General features: G+C 36.6%; 1 protein-coding gene and 1 long non-coding RNA gene across 4 annotated transcripts in view; both read right to left on the minus strand.

The window, feature by feature from the left end:
* Positions 1-23,259, minus strand: part of LOC127634117 (protein FAM102A-like) — a 68,316-nt gene that overhangs the window by 12,645 nt on the left and 32,412 nt on the right. The window contains exons 6-13 of one of the 3 annotated variants that reach the window (XM_052113537.1): positions 14,814-14,930; positions 13,309-13,355; positions 12,871-13,022; positions 12,435-12,575; positions 11,229-11,433; positions 10,931-11,052; positions 10,670-10,739; positions 6,346-10,116 (exon numbers count right to left, since the gene is read on the minus strand). The exons of 1 other annotated variant lie outside the window; for it this stretch is intronic. In XM_052113537.1, the coding sequence (XP_051969497.1) occupies positions 10,071-10,116; positions 10,670-10,739; positions 10,931-11,052; positions 11,229-11,433; positions 12,435-12,575; positions 12,871-13,022; positions 13,309-13,355; positions 14,814-14,930 (900 nt within the window). In that variant the 3' untranslated portion in view covers positions 6,346-10,070. Of the gene's footprint in view, positions 1-6,345; positions 10,117-10,669; positions 10,740-10,930; positions 11,053-11,228; positions 11,434-12,434; positions 12,576-12,870; positions 13,023-13,308; positions 13,356-14,813; positions 14,931-23,259 lie in introns of those variants that run through there. One more of the 3 variants, XM_052113538.1, reaches the window with a different exon arrangement.
* Positions 65-2,401, minus strand: LOC127634214 (uncharacterized). Its single transcript, XR_007969333.1, has 3 exons — positions 2,194-2,401; positions 1,782-1,871; positions 65-113 (listed from the first exon to the last, which is right to left on the minus strand). It is a non-coding gene; the product is annotated as an uncharacterized LOC127634214 (long non-coding RNA).

Consider the following 23,259-nt stretch of genomic DNA (forward strand, 5'->3'; position numbering starts at 1 on the left):
CTTTACTCACCAACAAGAAGTATGAGAATTAATGCTGCAACTCCAGGAAGGATGACTGAATATCCACGTGGAAGAAAATAACTGTGAATCATATGGTCACTGTCTACAAAAGGCTGGAATTAGAGCAGAAGAGTTCCTGTCAATGTCCAGTGTTTTGTACACAAAGCTACTTTCATTGAAATCATATAGCAGTACAACAGTGTTTAAGCTATTGTGCCTCCATATAAATAATAATAATATAATAAACAGAATAAAACTTTGCTAGGAGTTTACTCCCTGACTCTGGAGACTCATAACTCCTACATTGCCAAAAATTACATTTAAGATTCCAGATCAAAAAGTGAACATCAGTTTCTCAATTGATTACATAATAATTCACACTAATACAATCTATTAGCCAAGAATCATAAAACATAATGCAATTTTCAAAACTACAAACACTATTTCTGTGCTTCACTTAAGTTGCAAATCTGTTAAACCCATTTTTCACAACTCAAAGCACAAATTCAGCATTTTACACAGGGTGTTTGGTGGAAAGCAGAAGCTTCAAAACCATCATGTCATTATAGCCCTAACACGGTTTACACACAATCCTCCCCATTGTAAAACCAGTATGCAAAACTGCTCATACACCAGTCAGAAGTTTGAGGTTTTTTGGATTAGATGAAAGGAAATAATGTACTTCTGAATGAAGTGTTTTATTTTGTTGAGTTTGTGGTTTTGTTTAGAGTTTTGAGAACTGCATAATAGGTTTTAGGAAATGTGTTAAGCCATTGGAAAAGAGTAATTTCCTGGCATTTAAATGTTGTGAAAAAAGCATCTTCTTTCCACTAAGTGTCAGATACTATTGGCACTCTTAATGAAAAACAAACATACAATTTAGTGGCACCACTACAGCGTGTTTATTTCACAGACAACATACACTAACACCTAAACTTAACCCTAACCTTCCCATACAAATATAGTATGACCATGGCATTTTGTAGTAAAATCATTAAGTAGAACCACTGGTTACTATATTAACACTATTACTGTAGTAACACCATGGTTAATAGTATTAAAACTATGGATTCCGCCAAAAACATGGTTAATACGGTATTAGTATAGTAAAACCATTGGTAATTTTCAACCTTATATTTCACACACACACACACTCAATTTTGGGGTTATTTTGTCTGAAATGTTTCTCATGATCTTAAAAACCTTTTGATCTGAAGGCGTATGCTTAAATGTTTGAAATTACTTTTGTAGACAAAAATATAATTGTGCCACCATATTAATTTAATTACAAAACTAAAATTGGGTTTTGAAATGGATCACTTGAATCAAATAATTAAGAAAAGCGGCCACTAAGTGCCCAGCATATAATAAATACAATTTAAAAAGCATCCCAGGATGATCCCTCAAGAAGTTGGTTGAGAAAATGCCAAGAGTCCATTTCTGCAAATTCTAGGCAAAGTGTAGCCACTTTAAAGATGCTAAAATATAACACATTTTTGATTTATTTCTATTTACCCATAGTTGTGATGACTTTACTATTATTATAAAATGTGAAAATAAATACATAATAATGAATGAGTAAGTGACCCTAAACTTTTGAACGGTAGTGTATATCATAAATAGAAAATTAAAGGAAATATTAAGAGTGGAGATAGTAAACAGGATGGAGAAAAGTGAGACAAAAAAAGGGAATCGAGCCCAGGTTGTCCGCATGACAAAAAGCAAATTTACACCATCTTTACACCTAGTGCAAATAGTAACTCCATTCTAAAAATCCTTACCAAGACTATGACCCAAATGGTGTAGTATATAAACAGCAACAGACTAAAGCTGACAAGTCCAAAACCAACAGCTTGATCTGACCCGGTTGCCTAAAAGAAATGTTGTTTTCAGAGTTAGCACACATTATATACAAGCGAATATGACTGAATGCATCTAAAACAAAATGTAAATGTGTTGTAAAAATAATGTTTTGTCAGCCCAATGTAGTCCACACTGAGAAAAACAGTGTTTCATGCAAGCATCAATCTCCCATTTAATTCCCATTAATGGAGTGTATATGAAGAGCTGTCAATAAAACTGGTCTTGAGATGTATGTTGCAGGACTACTTATTCATTATTTTAACACTAAGCAGTGTTCGCTACTTAATTATCAATATCTATAATTGATAGTGAATGATTTTTTTGGTCTACCTGACTTCACGGACTCTACAGATTTTAGAAGGAATAATATGCCGTTGTGTAACCTATAACGTAGCAAATTCTTTATTTTTACTAGAAAGTTAGTATGCAAACTAAAATTAAAAACTACGAACTACACGGTAACTTACAAATATGTAAAATATTAACAGGTTTAATATCTGCTTTCGCATGAAAACTACAACGATCAAAGCACTTTCAATTGTATTCACTCTTACCATAATGAACGCGCCACTTCCCCTGCAACAACAATTTCCTGGTTATAAGCTGTGCTTCCTGGTAACAAGAGACGTTGTACTGGGAAATGTAGTATTTTTATTTCATTTAACGACTGCATTAATATTATTCACCAGATGAGGGCGCTACATGGCAGTTATTCCAATAAAGCTAACCATGCATAGCCTACACTAAACATTTCTGTCATTTTAACGGTAGTAAACCAACAGCAGAGCTAAAGCTGTAGAGGTCCGTGCCAAATACTGAAAGAGCTTATAGCCTATTTCCAAGTAGCTTTGGCGCGAAAGCTAAACAAATCCTATAGTTCAAAAGAGAGGGGAAGCTCGCACACAATGTGCAGAAAAAACCTTACAATGTTAGTTTATTGAGAAGCTAAAAAGTCCAAAGACACACAGTTTTCGATTTACATCGTCATCACTGTCCCGTTAACAATAGCACCAGCACCTGATTCCAGTTACAACGAGTATTTACCGTATTTGTCCTAATATAATTGACTTAAAATGTCAATTTGCGAAATGTTATAGACACATTGACACATTCACCCGATATTCAAAACTGTATACGTATTTCCAAAAGTAAACTGTGCATAGTTATATTTGCAAATATACCACGATTCAACACAGCTGAGGGACAAATCTTCTTTCATTCCCAGGGGATGTAAAGATTTTGAGTGAAATATCCATCGGGATTCTTTCTGATGGAGTGTCCCGTTCTATAATCGTCCATCATTATTATTATATGACGTGAAACTGTCTGATTTAATTAAAAAGCTCGAATATTTTTAGATAATGTGCATATAAAGAGCGGATGATCCTGAAAAATACTGGAACAAATCTAAACATTGTGTGCGAGCTTCCCCTCTCTTTTGGACTATATGTCATTTTAACGGTAGTATAAACCTTTTAAAAAATGCTACAGAAATAAAACGTAAATTGATTAACGGATATTAACTGTAAAATATACAGTACATTTTTAGATATATTTTAAAAGACATTACAGTAGATTTGAAAATAGAATGTTAAAAGTAAGATTTTCCTGTATAATCTATGGTAGAAATGTACATTATGCTTATCAAGAGAGTACATGTGTTTACAGTAAATTGAAAAACAGTAATTGGGCGTTCCCAGAATTCCCTGTGTCACCCATCACATTTAATTATATTTTATGGGAATAGTTGTTTCTTCTTATTTTAATACTTCTCTGGTGTTCAGTGTTATATTTGATGTAGTTTAGTTAATGATTATTTATAGTTTAAATTCACATGCGTTACCCTGATGGTGTTTAGTGTTTGTGTGAGTGACACTGAGCGATGTCTCCACATATGTATTGGACATCGCTCCAGAAGCGCCACTATTCAGAATCAGCTTTATTGCCAAATATGCTTACACATACGAGGAATTTGTCTTGGTCACAGGAGCTTCCAGTGTACAACAATACAAAAACAGCAGCAAGACATGGGTAATTAAAAAAAAAAAAAAGAAAGAATAAAAATAAATACAGGTGAAACTCGAAAAATTAGAATATTGTGCAAAAGTTCATTAATTTCAGTAATTCAACTTAAAAGGTAAAACTAATATATTATATAGACTCATTACAAGCAAAGTAAGATATTTCAAGCCTTTATTTGATATAATTTTGATGATTATTTCATAATGCATACAGCTTATGAAAACCCCAAATTCAGAATCTCAGAAAATTAGAATATTACATGAAATCAATAAAAAAAAAGGATTTTAAATACAGAAATGTCGGCCCTCTGAAAAGTATAATCATGCATATGTACTCAGTACTTGGTTTGGGCCCCTTTTGCATTAATTACTGCCTCAATGCGGCGTGGCATGGATGCTATCAGCCTGTGGCACTGCTGAGGTGTTATGGAAGACCAAGATGCTTCAATAGCGGCCTTCAGCTCTTCTGCATTGTTTGGTCTCATGTCTCTCATCTTTCTCTTAGCAATGCCCCATAGATTCTCTATGGGGTTCAGGTCAGGCGAGTTTGCTGGCCAATCAAGGACAGTAATACCATGGTCATTGAACCAGGTTTTGGTACTTTTGGCAGTGTGGGCAGGTGCCAAGTCCTGCTGGAAAATGAAGTCAGCATCTCCATAAAGCTTGTCTGCTGAAGGAAGCATGAAGTGCTCTAAAATGTTCCGGTAGACGGCTGCGTTGACTCTGGACTTAATAAAGCACAGTGGACCAACACCAGCCGATGACATGGCTCCCCAAACCAACACAGACTGTGGAAACTTCACATTGGACTTCAAGCATCTTGGATTGTGTGCCTCTCCATTCTTCCTCCAGACTCTGGGACCTTGGTTTCCAAATGAGATGCAAAATTTGCTCTCATCAGAAAAGAGGACTTTGGACCACTGAGCAACAGACCAGTTCTTTTTTCTTTAGCCCAGGTAAGACGTTTGACATTTGAAGCCCATGTCCAGGACCCGCCTGTGTGTGGTGGCTCTTGATGCAGTAACTCCAGCCTCAGTCCACTCCTTGTGAAGCTCCCCACACATTTGAATGGCCTTTTCCTGATAATCCTCTCCAGGCTACGGTCATCCCTGCTGCTTGTGCACCTTTTTCTTCCACACTTTTCCCTTCCACTTAACTTTCTATTAATGTGCTTTGATACAGCACTTTGAGAACATCCAACTTCTTTTGCAATTACCTTTTGAGGCTTTCCCTCCTTGTGGAGGGTGTCAATGATGGTTTTCTGCACAACTGTCAGGTCAGCAGTCTTCCCCATGATTGTGAATTCAACTGAACCAGACTGAGAGACCATTTAAAGGCTCAGGAACCCTTTGCAGGTGTTTAGCTGATTAGAGTGTGACACTTTGAGCCTACAATACTGAACCTTTTCACAATATTCTAATTTTCTGAGAGTCTGAATTTGGGGTTTTCATAAGCTGTAAGCCATAATCATCAAAATTATATCAAATAAAGGCTTGAAATATCTTACTTTGCTTGTAATGAGTCTATATAATATATTAGTTTCACCTTTTAAGTTGAATTACTGAAATTAATGAACTTTTGCACGATATTCTAATTTTTCGAGTTTCACCTGTAATTATACATATAGATACATACACTCACCTTCATACATACCCCCATACACACACGTAGTGCTAATCTATTACCAATCTGTTATATAAAGAACAAAAATACAGTATATTATGTACAGAGCAAAGTATGTAATGGCAGAAGTGGATATGTTGGATAATATAAAGAGACTTAACTGTGTATTGCACATCATTATTGCTCAACGGGGCAGTTTAACTGTTCATGAGTTGGATAGCCTCATTACTGTAGTTAGTATGATGATTAACAATACATTATAGAGAGAAAAGAAGATTTGACAGTTTCAGAAGGTTAATGACAATTTTCTTACTGTAAATTTAACTTTTTCTTTTTACAGTGCCATTGTGGTCATGTAAACAGTTTTAAACTGTAACATTTACAGGTTGTTCTGTAAAGTTTTATTAAATCTTTACTGCATTTTTTACATAATTATTCTGGCAACCACAGCTGTAAAATATTTGTAAAAACAACAGGATTTTTTGTGTGTGTGTGTGTGTGTGTGTGTATCACATCGGGTTTCCGTGAATTTATTTGTAAATAACAGAAATGTTTTTAAGCTTTATTATGTGGATTCTTTCTCTCTAATGGATTCATCACTTGCTAAATGAAATATGAATGTACTGTATAATCAGTGCTTGGTCTGATCTAAAAATTGTTTTTTCATATGTAGGCTTAGGATAAATGTGATCTGTGTGCTTACAATGCATAATACACAATTGATAATGAAGTAAATCACAGTTCAGGTGGATAAGTCACAGGATGTTGCGAGATCATTACCAAAATAAGTCACACAACACTGATGTATTATGATCAAACAAATATTATATTTATTTCTCCAAAATAACATATATAGATAACTTCCCCTGCCAGTTACATTAAATAAACATTCACATTGAGTGTAGAATATAGTTTAGGTCCAATGAAATTCAGTTTTCCACTCCATGCCCTAAACCAAACATGAGACCAACAAAACTTTAGAGCAATATCACATTGCTCATGTGTGATCTTAAAATATAAATATTTGTCACGATATCAGAAAAATACATTAATTTCCATAGTACTTTAGTGGTAAATTAATTTATGTCAAACATTTTGAAAGAAATCTCCAGAATTTTGTTTTTCCATTTTGTTGTAATTAATATGGATGCTGAAGTCTTTCTGTGAGACTTAAGTGCATCGCTTGCAAACTTCACAAAGGCAAAAGGAGAAACAATGATCAACATTCTGAAAAATGTGTGCCATTAGTTACTTAAGTGCTGCTGTAGTGAACGCATACACACACACACACACACACACACACACACACACACACACACACGCACACACACGCACACACACACACAATACATATATATACATACACACGTACGCACAACTGTGCAAAAGTTTTAGGCACTGAAGATGTTTCACAAAAACATTTGTCTTAAGATGGTTATTTATCTTTAGCTTTAGTGTGTCAATAGGAAATATAAATGTTAGACTCCCAAACATTACTTTGCAAATAGAAAAGAAGAACAAGGAGCCCTGCAACAGATGCCATTGCCCCCCACTGAACATCGTGTCAGTCTGAGATTACATAAAGAGACAGCCTAAATAGAAAGAAGAACTGTGGTGAATTCTCCAAGAAGCTTGGAAAATCCTATCTGTCAACAACCAAGAAAAACTGTGTCCAGGTGTCCCTAGGAGAATTGGTGCTGTTTTAAAGGCAAAGATGGTCACACCAAATATTGATTTAGCTTTTTTTATGTTTACTGGAATTTGTATGACATTAATTGATCAATGAAAACTATTTGTCATTATTTTTGAAGACATCCTCACTATGCAACATTTTTCTCAAGAGCCTAAAACTTTTACACAGTACTTATATCTATCTATCTATCTATCTATCTATCTATATCTCACATGCACGCACACACATGCACGCACACTGTAGATCACCTGAGGTTTCAGTATTTTTATGTCTGTGATGCTCTGTGTGGTGTTTCTTTTAAATATATATATATATCAAAACATTTAAAATATATTTTAAATAAAAATGTTTGCTAAATTTTGTGTGCAGATTGAAGTGTAGCACACACTTAAATAAAAAAAAAAATGTAAGCTCCAGATTGCTGAAATGTACATATAACTTTAAATTACATTGTCCCTTAAATCAAGTATACTGTATTTACTCCTCCGCATTAGAAAAATCACAGATTACACTCAATTGCGGAAAAAAAAACTTTAACATTATAAAAGTGTTTTTAAGAGAGTGTAGAGAAAGACAATAACAATCATAGATAATGTTTGCATGCCATCACAATGTTAGACATTATATAATTATTCAACAACAAGGTTTCAAAAAATCCCTCCTGAAAGAACAAAGATGCCAATGAACCAGCCTGCTGGTTTGAAAATGCAAAAAAAAAAAAAGAAGAAAAACAAAGAGTTAAAAGAAGTTGCTAATAAATTTTATATATCAAAGTAGACAAAAGAGGTGCAAAGAGTAAACAATGAAAACAATTAGATCTGTTTTTCAGTGTCTTCAGAGAATCCCTTTACACTAGCTAAGTGGAAACATCCAGAACACTAGGCTTTATTGGACAGTCATTTATTTTGCCCTTTCAAAAATAGTGTTATTTGGCATTTTCAGGAGTACTAAAATAACAGCTATTGTTTTAAAATCCTGCAGTAAAGCAGCTGGGCTCATGCCACAGACTCGGATTAAGAATTAATCTTAGTTGAAAATGCATGAAATTTGAAGGCACTAGACAGAATGATACGTTTAGGGCTAATTTCCCTGAATGTATTCAATAAAATGGGCTTTTGCAAAAGAACAGGCCTACATTGCACTTTTCTCTCAAGTGACAACAAAATGTGTGCAGAGCTCACAACGTCAGTTTTTTTTTAAATCTACTGAATGCTCTCAGATCAACTGAGAAAGATTCCTTTCTACGGTTAAGAACATGGCTAGCGAACTAGATAACAAACAAGCAATACACTGGACATGATACAAACACTAAATGGAAAACCCTCACTAGGTAATGGCCAGAAATACAGAGGTTACCAAGGACAGTCGCATGACTATGAGCCAGTGTCTGATCTAACCCTACAAACTATTAATTTTCACAGCTATGCACTGTAACGTGTATACAGGACGACTGCTAGATAAAAGATAGTCTTTTCTCAGTGCCACTTAGCTATAAGCCACACAATGCACTTAGTGTATTTCTGGATTGTAACTAACAGATTGTGATACTGAAAAGACCCTATCAAGAGAATACTATATAAATAACTTCACTTTACTGTTAAACATTCATCTGCATCAAGCTGTATGTTAATAGCGACAATGCAGTGCTGTCATAGTTGAAACTCAATGTCACATGAACCTTCAGCACAGTAATTTAAACAGTGACACACAGAGACAAAAATACTGACAGAGAAAAAGAAAGGCAGACACACAGGGAGAAACAAATTGGGAATTGTAGAACATTAGGGAGAAAGAAAGTGAAAGAGAAAGAAAGTCAGCTGTATATTTGTCTTGTTCACCAGTCCAGCTGGAACATGCATGTGAACCATTTCCCACTTCAGCCCCCCCACCCCACACACTTGTTTTTATATCATTGTGAGGACTCTCCATAGACTTCCATGCTTTTTATGGATTTTATACAGATCTAATTATAATTTCTATCCCCTACCCCTAAACCTAACCCTCACAGAAACCTTTTTGATTTTCAATTTCCTTTAGTTAAATATGTTTAATGAGCCATTTCCCTCATGGGGACCGCTGTATGGGCCACATAAGGTACGTGATCTCAGGTTTTACTATCAATTTACCCCACAATGTAGTATAAACATGTACACACACACAAACACATCAATTTAGAACACTGAAAACAGGTCAGTATTGGGGGAATGGCCAACATAATTTCCTAGCCTGACAAGTTTGTATGGCCAGCCATACATTACTTCCGGCATATATGTTTAACACAGGCTAATGTACTGATTACTAACTAGAGTGGACAAAACTGCATCAGTATTACAAAGTGTGCAAGGGCAAATAGATTTGAGTGGTTTTTAACCTTAACTGAGTGTATAATACAGGTGTGAACTACACTGTACAGAAAAGGCAAAGAAACATTCCACATTAAAACAATTAAATAAGATCTGAAAGACTAGCTTTAATATAACAATATATTTTTAGTCTAAACCCTTGGGACTCCACTCAAATTATATTTCACAGTGTTAGACTGAAGCTCCCATCGTGCCTCATTTTCTTAAGGCATATCAAGTAGTTTATATTCATAGAATCAGCTGTAAAACATTTATGAAGATTCATTCTTAAATAGAGCTACTCTATTTAAAAGAAAGCACCCACCACTGTTTTCAGCAAATGTAATGCATGATTAGGGTGTTAATGTTGCAATATGTGAGTACACTGTTTTAAAATCAGTTGAAATAAGAAAGGAAAATCAAGATGTGAAGTCAGATGCCCAGTCTGACATACAGTTCCTGTCTTACTCTCGCCATCATTTTAAAATAAAAAAAGCGTGGCAGTGCCTCCAGAGACCCTCCAGAGACCTAATGGCTCTCAATCACCACTGGTTCAAACACACCGGCAGACACCCTGCAAAAAAAAACATGGAATAAAACACAGACTTACAATTTCCAGTGTAGATACTCAAATAACTTAAAGTGCTGTAAGCAAATCTTTTCATGGAAAACTTTGCAAAAACTGTAAGTGTGCAAAAAAAAGATATTAATGAAATAAGTCTCTTGAGATATCTCACCAGTCTCTATGACAGCTGTAGACTTTGTAAACGGCAAACAAAAAGTTGTCGGCGGACCGCGGACATTGACGCTTTTCACCTGTCAATAATTTTGCTCGTTCTCGTAGTGTTGTATTTGAAGCGGATCATTTAGGATATGATTCATAATGTTTGTGCCACTGTTGAATTTGACAGCCTCAGGAACAAACAATCCTACTCTTTTGCTTGGTCTTGGTCTCAAAATTATCTTTGGAGGGCGGAGGTTTTGAATAAGTGGGCATGGCTAATCCAATGGCTCGGTTATGTGAAAGCTTCAGAACGCTAAAATCGCTTGCACCTTTAAGAGTCACATATTTTAACAATATGTTCTTTGCAACAAGACATAGCGGACATAATAAAGCATCAGTTTACCTGTTTACCAGCTGAATGCCACTTAGAGCTGTGGTACCATCCCTACTGATGAACAGTGTTAAATTGCTGTCTGTGAGAGGAAGTGACAGAATAAACAGCTTCAGAAATGGGAACTCTTCAATGGTACATATAAAGTTGGTAATGCCCAGCAACTGTATCAGTGCTTTAAATGCAAATTAATTACAAACTGAGGGCTGGGCCAAGTGAAGTTAATAAAGTAACACTTATTATCAAATACTGCTTGATTGCTTGTTAATGCACCTTCATTGTTGCTGAAATCAGAAAAGTTCTGACTCTGGACGATCTTCTCTACAATATCATCTGCATCAATCCGTGTGTCATCCACCCAGGAGGGCTGGCTCTCCACAGAGTCCTGTTTTCTCCTATTTGGAACATATATGCTTAATATATTTCAAATCAAGACTCTGATTGCTGCCAATCTAATATCTTTTATTTAAAAAAATTACATGAATGACCATTGTAATTATGTTATACATTTACAATGATATATCTGTCAGCAGCAAAGTAACTTGTGAGAGTGCTGCCATTAACTCCACACCTTGGGAGTCTGTTTGGGGGCAGAGCAGGGCGAGGGGGACGTGGGGGCCTCTCTGGTTTTACAGGCTCTTTATCAGACACTACAGGGCTCTCAATAACTGTAGCCGTCCATCCTGATGTGTTGCTGCTGCTGCTGGTTAAGGGGTTGCACCGGTACTGGGAGAGATCCGTCAGGCTGGATGAGCGTGAGTACTCTGTGCTGTAGCCTGTGTGGAGAACAAGTATATGCCACAAGACAGTGTGTAAGTCACTACTTTTGATGTCAGCAGTTTTGAGAGAGACTAACAAAAGTTCCTTAGAAAAGACACTAAAGTAAAGGCACACATAAAAGTTTGAGGTGCAGTTATGGCATAAATACAGAAAAATATATAACTCCAAATCCAAGCTTATTTATTAACAGACACTTCAGTGGTCAAGATACCTTGAAACATAGGTAAATAAATAAGGTTGCATTTTAAGTTGTGCAGGTATATTTTTTTCTGTAAAGTCAAACAAAAGAATGTGAGCTGTTCTTTTCTTTACAGGGTTCTCACACCTTTTGACCAATGAATTTCCATGATTTTGTCAGATTTTTCCAGGATAAGGATTTAAAAAATTATAATTTTCTAGAGATCACACTCACAAAGAGCAATTTCCAGCCAATGAAATACTGTATGTTATAGAGAGAGAGAGCATATCTATAAAACTGTATATTCTATTTCCCTGACTTTCCATTGCCTTTTAAGATTTAACAAATTTTCCGGCCTGAAAATCTCTTTGCTGGTCTTTAAATTTAGGAAAAGTTGAAAGAAATAAACAAAAGATAAAATAAAAAATATATAAAAAAAATTTTAGTGTGAGGTTGTGAGGTTAAACTGAAGAATTTCACTGAATTCAAATAAACTTGTGATTTTCCAAATTTGTAAGTCACTTTGGATAAAAGCATCCACTAAATGATTAAACGTACATTTACATTTATGCATTTGGCAGACGCTTTTATCCAAAGCGACTTACAGTGCAATTATTACAGGGACAATCCCCCTGGAGCAACCTGGATTTAAGTGCCTTGCTCAAGGACACAATGATGGTGGCTGTGGGGATCGAACCAGCGACCTTCTGATTAACAATTATGTGCTTTAGCCCACATTGCCACCACCACTCCGTAACGTAAATGTTAGAAGTGTAGTTTAATGCTGTTTGTTTTACCGTAATCATCTATAATCTGTACCTGATGTTGTTTTGATCGTGCTCAGAATCCCACCTGAGATTTTGCTCTGCTGGCTGGCAAAGCTAGAGTTCCGCGAGTGTCCTGTGTGGAAAACCTCTTCTGGACTACACAGGTTCTCCTCCAACCCCTCCTGAAGGCCTCCTGAAAACAAACAGTCTCTGCTCAACACGCTACAATTATAGTCCTCCAAATCTGAGTAAAGCCGTACTATTCGTCCTTTTTAAGAAGAGAGTAATAGTAAAAAATGAACACTAATTTCAAGATAGTCTTTAAAAAGTACTCATAACATATGTCTGCCTTAATCTGCAGTAGTCTACCTCTCCAATTTCATCGAAAACAAAATGATAAATCATTCATACATACATATATTAAAGTTCTTTAAATAATCAAGATCTCAGTCACAATGGCCAAGGTACAGTAATTGCTGGTGTCTTACCAGAGTTGTTCACAGGTCTGTTTTTGAGCGATCGGCGAGAGTTGCTAGCAAGAGTTGGCACAGAGTGATCAGCAGTGCCCTCTCCCTTGCGGTCCAGCTGCAGAGAAGGGTCCTGTCCGGCTATGGCAATTGTCTTAACTGTGCTCACAGGCCTGGGGAAGATGAGATATATGTCAGGAGGCAAGTACATGTTCTCTCTACTAATTAATGTTTAAGATATGTACCCCTCACTGTTTGAAATATAAAGAGGAGTGGGTGATAAACACTGAACATGGATTGAGACTCCAAAAATTTCCCATCACCATGCACTTTCAACTAGAGAGAACCAATATATCCAGTAAAACTTTAGAAGGGTATTCTAGAAAAGTATAAACATTTTCAGTAATCGAACTGAACCTAGATGAGAAGCCGGCTTGGAGTGATATGAAACACACTCACGTTTTAAAGCAGGGATCTCCAGAGAGAAGAGTCATACCAATGGTAACCTGGGAAGAGAGGAGAAAATATATAAATTATCACAGTCTCAATCATTTATAATAATAACTAGCTTATCAAAATCTTAAATCATTCTGATTAAAATAATAACTAGACTGCACATGGGAACCTTAACATGAAATGTAGTTCAAAATGAGTAAAAATAGCAAAAATATCCATGATTAAATGTTTCACATGTTTTTTTTTTTATTGATTTTCTTTCTTTCCAACGGACACGTCTTAAGAGACAGTGAGTCAGTCTGTCATTAAAAGGACTCATAACAGGGTTTGGCCATTCACATGTCTCTCACACACAGGGTAGTTGCTCTAGATGACTGTTGTGCTTGTTGTTCTATATATCTCCTTAAACACTGCCAATTCTGCTGTCCTGCCTCATTTTATAATAGGCTAAAAAGGTGATTATAAAGCTAGGAATGAGAAAGTGGTTGATGGCCCTTTAAGATGAACGAGGCATTGTTTTATTCAGAGTTTCAACTGGTCAGGATGGCTTGTTAATGCATGACTGGTTTCCATGGCTGTGACTTTGTTTTAAAATGTGGTGGGGACACTTTTGGGTGAGGGTGGGGCACTGGGGCAATTTATTTTTATTATCCCCTTTTCTCCCCAATTTGAAATGCCCAATTCCCACTACTTAGTAGGTCCTCGTGGTTGTATGTTTACTCACTTCAATCCAGGTGGCAGAGGACAAGTCTCAGTTGCCTCCGCTTCTGAGACAGTCAATCCGCGCATCTCATCACGTGGCTCGTTGTGCATGACACAGCAGAGACTCATGCTACTCTCCGTGATTCATGCACAATTTACCACGTGCCCCATCGAGAGAGAACCGCTAATTGCGACCACGAGGAGGTTACGCCATGTGACTCTACCCTCCCTAGCAACCGGGCCAATTTTGTTGGTTAGGAGACCTGGCTGGAGTCACTCAGCACACCCTGTATTCGAACTCGCGACTTCAGGGGTGGTAGTCAGCGTCAATACTCGCTGAGATACCCAGGCTCCCGAAACACATGAATATTAATTAGGTTAGGAGCATATAAATGTCAAAAAATCTTCTACTGTTTTGATTCAGTTCAAGCATCCAATACATATTTCACATTTTAAAATTACCGACTTGATCCTTCTAACCTGATATTTTGTTAGTCAGCAGATAAATATATGGAGGAGTCAAATTTTTGCAAAACTTTTAGCATCTAGAACAAGGAGCTCGATGTTCTAATCTGCCCTAATACTGTAACTTTTATTAACGATTGCATCTGTATGCAACTGGATGTATATCATGAATAAGAACACATCTGTTTGCATTTTGTTTTGAAATTTAACTGGAAAGGACATCTACGCTGGTATCATTAATCAAACTGGTTTTCAAAGTGTTCCTTTTGAAATTAGATAAGGGATGGACATCGCACAACACTCACAAGCCTGCACCAAACACAAACAGATTGCATACACACCTTGAGTATGGAGTTGTCCTGCCGAGTGTTCTTCGTGTTGTAGCCCTCCAGTATACAGCAGCGAACAGTGGAGCCTGAACCAGCAAACTCTGCCAAGTTGAGGTCAGCAAAGCCCAGCTGGAGATTGGAGAATAATATAAAGCCTTTTATTTATAGGACAGTAGAGTGTGGACAGGAATGTAGCGTTCAAAGAGGGGTAGCGGGATACTGACAAGACTCAATTTGGACTCGAACTTGGGCCCCCGTAGGCAAAGAGCTCTTTTATGCTGAGCATCTGTGCAGCCCACTGCACCACAGCTCTAACATAAAGCATTGTTAAAGCATGATTTCAGCCATACAACAAAAGATGAGCCATAAACTTTCCAGAACCAAGTTGTTCACCAAGCATGACACCAATAATTAGTTTGGATACAAATCTGGAGCTTAAAATAACATTGTTTTTCTAACACTGTAGTGCTTTTCCAAGCAATCTTGCTTTTATATCAAGCTTTTCTCCCCAATTTGTAGACAATTTACATTCTATTCTGAGTAAAAGCAAGGAACAGCTGTTCATCTTGGATAAAGATCTGAGGACTGTTAAATTGTGCAATCATTCTGTGTGAAAGCAGCTATGCTGCTGTGAGGGTTTGTGTATGAAGCAGAGGGAAAGAGTTAACATTAAGAGTGCTCTTACATAACTAAAGGCATATGTAGCTGGCAGAGTCAATCATGCATGAAATATCACTCTGCTCTCTTAGTCAATAAAGGATTGTCCATCACATGACTCCCATGCATTCACTTTTTTCTCTTAATATTTTTCTATATATACATATATATATATTTCTCTGATCTTATTTTAAGTCTCTTTTTTCTCACTGGTTCTTGCTCAAAAGCTTCCATTATCCTTTGGTTAATGATTTATGGGTTATTAATACAATTCCTTTAACAGATAGATGCCCTACACAAACACAGTCAGTGCTCATGCACATGACCAACTGGCCTTAAAACATCAATGATGTGTGATATTGCAGCAAATTCAAGGGAAGAAGAATTTCACCACATAAATCCACACAAGACCCATATGATATCACTCACAGACTGATGTTTTATTATCAAATGTGCAAACTAAAATGTCAAAATTGTGGAATTGCAGTGTTTCTCAACTGATGGGTCGCAACCAAAAAATGGGTCACAGATCTGATGTAATATGGTTATGGAAGCAATGCTAAATGCAAATAACCATATAATTGTGCATAGTCCGGACAGCAAAATATGGACTTATCAACCTTTTAAAAAAAGGAGAAAACGCATCCCATATCTTTTGTCTTTGATGTCAAAGGCTGTGTATGGAGGACTAAACATGCAAAAATAATAAATAAATACATAAATAAATAAATGTAATAATAAGAAAATAAATAAAGGATAAATGTCTTGATAAAACAAATATAATTTGTTTTTAATGAAAGTTATTCCTGAATTTATTTTTGTATGACTTTTTTTTCCTTTATTTATTATTTTCTCTTTTTATTTTTATTCTTTAAAAAAAAATTATTCTTTCATTTGTTTTTTTTATTATTTATTTATGCATTCATTTATTTTTATATTTATTTATTCCCACATGTATTTATTTCTATATTTAAATATTCCCACATGTATTTATTTTTGTATTTATTCTTACATTTCTGTCTCTTGTATGATAATGATGTGGGTGGCTCCTGCTTACCATTGGCTTATTATATGAAGCGTGTGCTCGATTACTCTTGACTTGTTTTGATGTGACACTAGGTCATAGCTATATCGCGTGTAAACTATAGCTATTTGTGGGGCTATAAACATAACAGCTTCAGTCAAGATTTATTGGTTATACTAAAATAACAAAATAAATGGGGAGCGGTTTCTTCAACAAATCCACAAAATGAGCAAGTTTCATAAATGATATGATTTAACCTTGTCCTTTTCTTTTTTTTCTGTGTATATAACTTCATATTTTGATATCTGCAAATCCCTAATATTGTTTTCTGTTGTTATGATTGTTCATTGTAAAAGATACAACCATGCTTCATTTCCCTGATCGTTTATGTATGTATATAAATCTATAGCTGACGCTTCATATCTAGAGAGTAGCGCGACATGCGAATGAAGTGGATAATCACGCATCAAATGACTGTTTCATTTAGAGTAGATGTGCTAATTGATGTTTTAGGAGAGCTGTATACCGGTATGAATGTAGAAGCACATCCTGGATTGTTAAACTCTCTGCAAAACGTTTCCCTGCATATTCTAAATCTGTGCGAGTCAGGGTGTGTTAAGGTGGGACATCCATCTGCTTCCGATAATACTATTGAGCTCTTAACCAATGATGCACTGGAGCTCCGCAAGGACCGCCTCCCTCATTTACATGTTGCACACAGAAAAGTAAAAATAAATAAATATATATGGGAATATATAAATATGGAAATAAATATATGTGGGAATAAATAAATATAAAAAATAAATTAACACATAAATAAAAAAATATGCAAAATAAATGAATAAATAATTAAAAGCTAAAAAGAATAAAAATAAATATAGAAAATAATAAAGGAATAAAGTCATACAATAATAAATTCAGGAATAAATTTAATTAAAAACTAATTATATTTGTTTTATCAAGACATTTATTCATTTATTTATTTTTGGATTATTACATTTATTCATTTATTATTTATGCAGGTTTAGTCCTCCATAGCTGTGCTTCCAAATAAACAAACGTGAGCATGGATCAGTTGTGACACCCTTAAAAAATATGAAGAAAAAAAAAAAAAACACACAATATGCAAGGTACTAAAAATATGGTTTATACAAACCAAAATGTGTTTTTCATGGTAAAAAAAAAAAAAGCATTCCAGATCATTAATCCATTGAACCTCAAAAGACATTTAGGGTGCTTTCACACTCGATTTCTTGGCCCGAACCAGAGTTTGTATCCTCTGCCCTCCCCCTGTCCCCGCTAGTCTCTTCACATAATATTTTTTGGTTCTGAACCATGGTCCGATTACATCTTCAACACGAGTACAAGCGGCAGCGGTTTAGCACTGGAACTAGGCAACAACTCAAGTAGACATCAGCTTCGCTGTGTTAAAGTATTAATCTCTTTGGATTTTCCAACAAAACTTTACATGCACAAAACAACAATTATGTTTGTCTGCCACAGATGCGTTGAATGTGCAATGATGTGAAGAATATTAGTGTTTGTCTGCTACAAGCCCGCGAATGTGTTGCAAGGGATGTGAAGAATGTGAGCTGCTCTCTGAAGGGATTTATTTGGACAAGCTGGTATGAGAAATGCATTAAACATAACAGTTGAGATCGGGAGCCTGCAAAGATGCAAATTATATGTCATCAATAGAGGTTCACTTCCGCGATTTGTTACGATTGCGTTCATATTAGCATCGAACTGTACCCCAGAAATATTTTTCAAGCAGACCCAGGTGTTATGGTGTACATTAGTAGTATTTTCCCCCCATCTTCTAATGGATCTGTGCATGTGTGAGAGCCCTTATCTAGCGTGCATATGCATATCCTCTACCACCTTAAGAACAAACGGTTTCCTCTGTGACTGGCACACTTCTCCTTTCTAGACATTACTAGCCAGTCTTCACGAGGTTTATGATGCATATATACATATATACACACATATATATATATATATATATATATATATATATATATATATATATATATATATATATACACACACACACACACACACACACACACACACACACACACACACACACACACACACACACCTACCTAAAGGATTATTAGGAACACCTGTTCAATTTCTCATTAATGCAATTATCTAATCAACCAATCACATGGCAGTTGATTCAATGCATTTAGGGGTGTGGTCCTGGTCAAGACAATCTCCTGAACTGCAAACTGAATGTCAGAATGGGAAAGAAAGGTGATTTAAGCAATTTTGAGCGTGGCATGGTTGTTGGTGCCAGACGGGCCGGTCTGAGTATTTATAAATGCCTTGTTGATGCTAGAGGTCAGAGGAGAATTGGCCGACTGATTCAAGCTGATAGAAGAGCAACTTTGGCTGAAATAACCACTCATTACAACCAAGGTATGCAGCAAAGCATTTGTGAAGATTGCAACAGCAGAAGACTCCACCGGGTACCACTCATCTCCACTACAAATAGGAAAAAGAGGCTACAATTTGCAAGAGCTCACCAAAATTGGACAGTTGAAGACTGGAAAAATGTTGCCTGGTCTGATGAGTCTCGATTTCTGTTGAGACATTCAGATGGTAGAGTCAGAATTTGGCGTAAACAGAATGAGAACATGGATCCATCATGCCTTGTTTCCACTGTGCAGGCTGGTGGTGGTGGTGTAATGGTGTGGGGGATGTTTTCTTGGAACACTTTAGGCCCCTTAGTGCCAATTGGGCATCGTTTAAATGCCACGGCCTACCTGAGCATTGTTTCTGACCATGTCCATCCCTTTATGGCCACCATGTACCCATCCTCTGATGGCTACTTCCAGCAGGATAATGCACCATGTAACAAAGCTCGAATCATTTCAAATTGGTTTCTTGAACATGACACTGAGTTCACTGTACTAAAATGGCCCCCACAGTCACCAGATCTCAACCCAATAGAGCATCTTTGGGATGTGGTGGAACGGGAGCTTCGTGCCCTGGATGTGCATCCCACAAATCTCCATCAACTGCAAGATGCTATCCTTTCAATATGGGCCAACATTTCTAAAGAATGCTTTCAGCACCTTGTTGAATCAATGCCACGTAGAATTAAGGCAGTTCTGAAGGCGAAAGGGGTCAAACACAGTATTAGTATGGTGTTCCTAATAATCCTTTAGGTGAGTGTGTATATATATATATATATATATAATTTTGAAAAATTTAAAGATAACTATGTATAATTATATATATATAAATATACAGTGGGTATGGAAAGTATTCAGACCCCCTTAAATTTTTCACTCTTTGTTATATTGCAGCCATTTGCTAAAATCATTTAAGTTCATTTTTTTTCCTCATTATTGTACACACAGCACCCCATATTGACAGAAAAACACAGAATTGTTGACATTTTTGCACATTTATTAAAAAAGAAAAACTGAAATATCACATGGTCCTAAGTATTCAGACCCTTTGTTCAGTATTTAGTAGAAGCACCCTTTTGATCTAATACAGCCATGAGTCTTTATGGGAAAGATACAACAAGTTTTTCACATCTGGATTTGGGTATCCTCTGCCATTCCTCCTTGCAGATCCTCTCCAGTTCTGTCAGGTTGGATGGTAAACGTTGGTGGACAGCCATTTTCAGGTCTCTCCAGAGATGCTCAATTGGGTTTAAGTCAGGGCTCTGGCTGGGCCATTCAAGAACAGTCACGGAGTTGTTGTGAAGCCACTCCTTCGTTATTTTAGCGGTCTGCTTAGGGTCATTGTCTTGTTGGAAGGTGAACCTTCGGCCCAGTCTGAGGTCCAGAGCACTCTGGAGAAGGTTTTCGTCCAGGATATCCCTGTACTTGGCCGCATTCATCTTTCCCTCGATTGCAACCAGCCGTCCTGTCCCTGCAGCTGAAAAACACCCCCCACAGCATGATGCTGCCACCACCATGCTTCACTGTTGAGACTGTATTGGACAGGTGATGAGCAGTGCCTGGTTTTCTCCACACATACTGCTTAGAATTAAGGCCAAAAAGTTCTATCTTGGTCTCATCAGACCAGAGAATCTTATTTAACACCATCTTGGAGTCCTTCAGGTGTCTTGCACTGAGGAGAGGCTTCCGTCGGGCCACTCTGCCATAAAGCCCCGACTGGTGGATGGCTGCAGTGATGGTTGACTTACTACAACTTTCTCCCATCTCCCGTCTGCATCTCTGGAGCTCAGCCACAGTGATCTTTGGGTTCTTCTTTACCTCTCTCACCAAGGCTCTTCTCCCCCGATAGCTCAGTTTGGCCGGACGGCCAGCTCTAGGAAGGGTTCTGGTCGTCCTAAACGTCTTCCATTTAAGGATTATGGAGGCCACTGTGCTCTTATGAACATTAAGGGTAGCAGAATTTTTTTTGTAACCTTGGCCAGATCTGTGCCTTGCCACAATTCTGTCTCTGAGCTCTTCAGGCAGTTCCTTTGACCTCATGATTCTCATTTGCTCTGACATGCACTGTGAGCCGTAAGGTCTTATATAGACAGGTGTGTGGCTTTCCTAATCAAGTCCAATCAGTATAATCAAACACAGCTGGACTCAATTGAAGGTGTAGAACCATCTCAAGGATGATCAGAAGAAATGGACAGCACCTGAGTTAAATATATGAGTGTCACAGCAAAGGGTCTGAATACTTAGGACCATGTGATATTTCAGTTTTTCTTTTTTAATAAATGTGCAAAAATGTCAACAATTCTGTGTTTTTCTGTCAAATATGGGGTGCTGTGTGTACAATAATGAGGAAAAAAAATGAACTTAAATGATTTTAGCCAATGGCTGCAATATAACAAAGAGTGAAAAATTTAAGGGGGTCTGAATACTTTCCGTACCCACTGTATGTATGTATGTATGTATATGTATATATATGTATATATATATATATATATATATATATATATATATATATATATATATATATATATATATATATATATAGAGTTATTGTTATATGAGGGGCTTTCTCAGCAAATATTGGTATATGTGATTAATCGCGATTAATTAAATCGGGACACCATGTAATTAATTTGATTAAAAATTTGAATCGATTGACAGCCCTAACTGCAACTCATTTCAGTTCAATGAGTTCAATAAATAAAGAAGCAAACAACTGTCGATGTAACATTCAAATGGCTACCACTTTCCCTAAAGGTCATATCCACCCCCTCCTTCCTGTGATTCTCCCTCACTCCCGGATACAGTCCATAGATTTGACCTCCCTCATTCCCTGATTTTCCTGAGTCAGCAGAGTGTTGTGACACTTCTCCTGGCAAGGATGTAAGGGATCAGTAAATCAAGAGAATAGGACATGGATGCACCATCCCAAACAAAACATTCTGCTGTAACTCATTACACATACAAATCTCTCTGCAGTAATTTGGCCATGATGACCATACCTTTTGTTGTGTCAGCAACATCACAGTATATCACATGTATAAACAACCAGCAGCACAACCAAGTATGAGTGTCATGTTTCTCCTCAATCAAGGAGTCACTGCGTGGTTTCTATATTATGTGTTTCTATTTTTGGTAAGGCTTGAGCAGCCTTCCAAGAACAAAAAAATAAATTAAATATTATTTTCCATATACTAAATGCTAAGGGGAATTGTTTTTTGGATTATCACAGTCTGGGATATGTCAATGATTAGCAACAACACTGATTTTGATGCATTATTATTTTCTGTGCAGTTTCAAATAAAAATATTAAAAACAAAATAAAAAAAACACACACCAAGAACCTTAGAGGATCAAAATACTGCCATAAAAATATCACTCTCACTCTCACTCACTCTCACAATCATTTACTCAACTGGCCTGCAATGCTCTATAATACAGCAAACAGAAAATAGAAAAAAAAGCATGTATTTGCTCAATAGGCTAAACGTGCGGAAAATGGTGCAACTGGTGGAAAATATAAAAAATGTTAATTTTAAAGCCAGTGATCCGGAATGAAAGAATAATAACATAGAATTCATGATTTTATGCTTTGATGGCACTGGGATCAAATTTGACATTTTTGTCCTTAAGGTCCGGAGAATAACTATTTTGTGAGCACAGTGCATTATAAATGTATTATAGGAATTGAGGTTGAAATATAAAAATTTCCCCCAAAAAACACACACATTTGGCAAAATGTATGCCTTTGGCATTAAACACAGCCAAAATGATCAAAAAAACAAAAATGTCCCGAAAGGTTAAGTGCAGTATATTTTGCTTATCATCATTAAAAATAAAAATCACCTTTTGAGTCAGGCTTTCAGCAAAAGGTGTAGTTCTACAGAAACATCAGGTGACTCAGGGCTGTGAAAGTGCTTTGAAGGGTGAAACAGTTAAGGGATGTTTTGTCCCACATCCATTGTTTGTTGACACACAAGATGTACAGGCTATGTCAGCTGTTCCTCTAATTATTTGAAATGTGTGATGAGCTATTAGCTATAATCCTTGATCGCTTGAATATTTTGCACTATTACTTTAGGATGACAACAGGAATGTCTGCTTCTGTATATTTACAAAATGTGTAAATACTGGACTTACACCTCTGGATTCCTGGGTGGGGACTGTTTTGATGACAGGCCCGGGTCAGATCATTGAATAGCTTACCTGTGTAGCAAAAATCCCTGAGACTAACCTCCTATAAACTAGTCACTCATTGCATTACACCCATTATAAGCATTACTTGCTTATGCAGTATTTCCTGTATATGTGGTTTCCCTGCTTATATCTGTAAGTATGTATACTTGTGCTTATGTAT

Source organism: Xyrauchen texanus, chromosome 4 (assembly GCF_025860055.1).
Source record: "Xyrauchen texanus isolate HMW12.3.18 chromosome 4, RBS_HiC_50CHRs, whole genome shotgun sequence".
Taxonomy (NCBI): Eukaryota; Metazoa; Chordata; class Actinopteri; order Cypriniformes; family Catostomidae; genus Xyrauchen; species Xyrauchen texanus.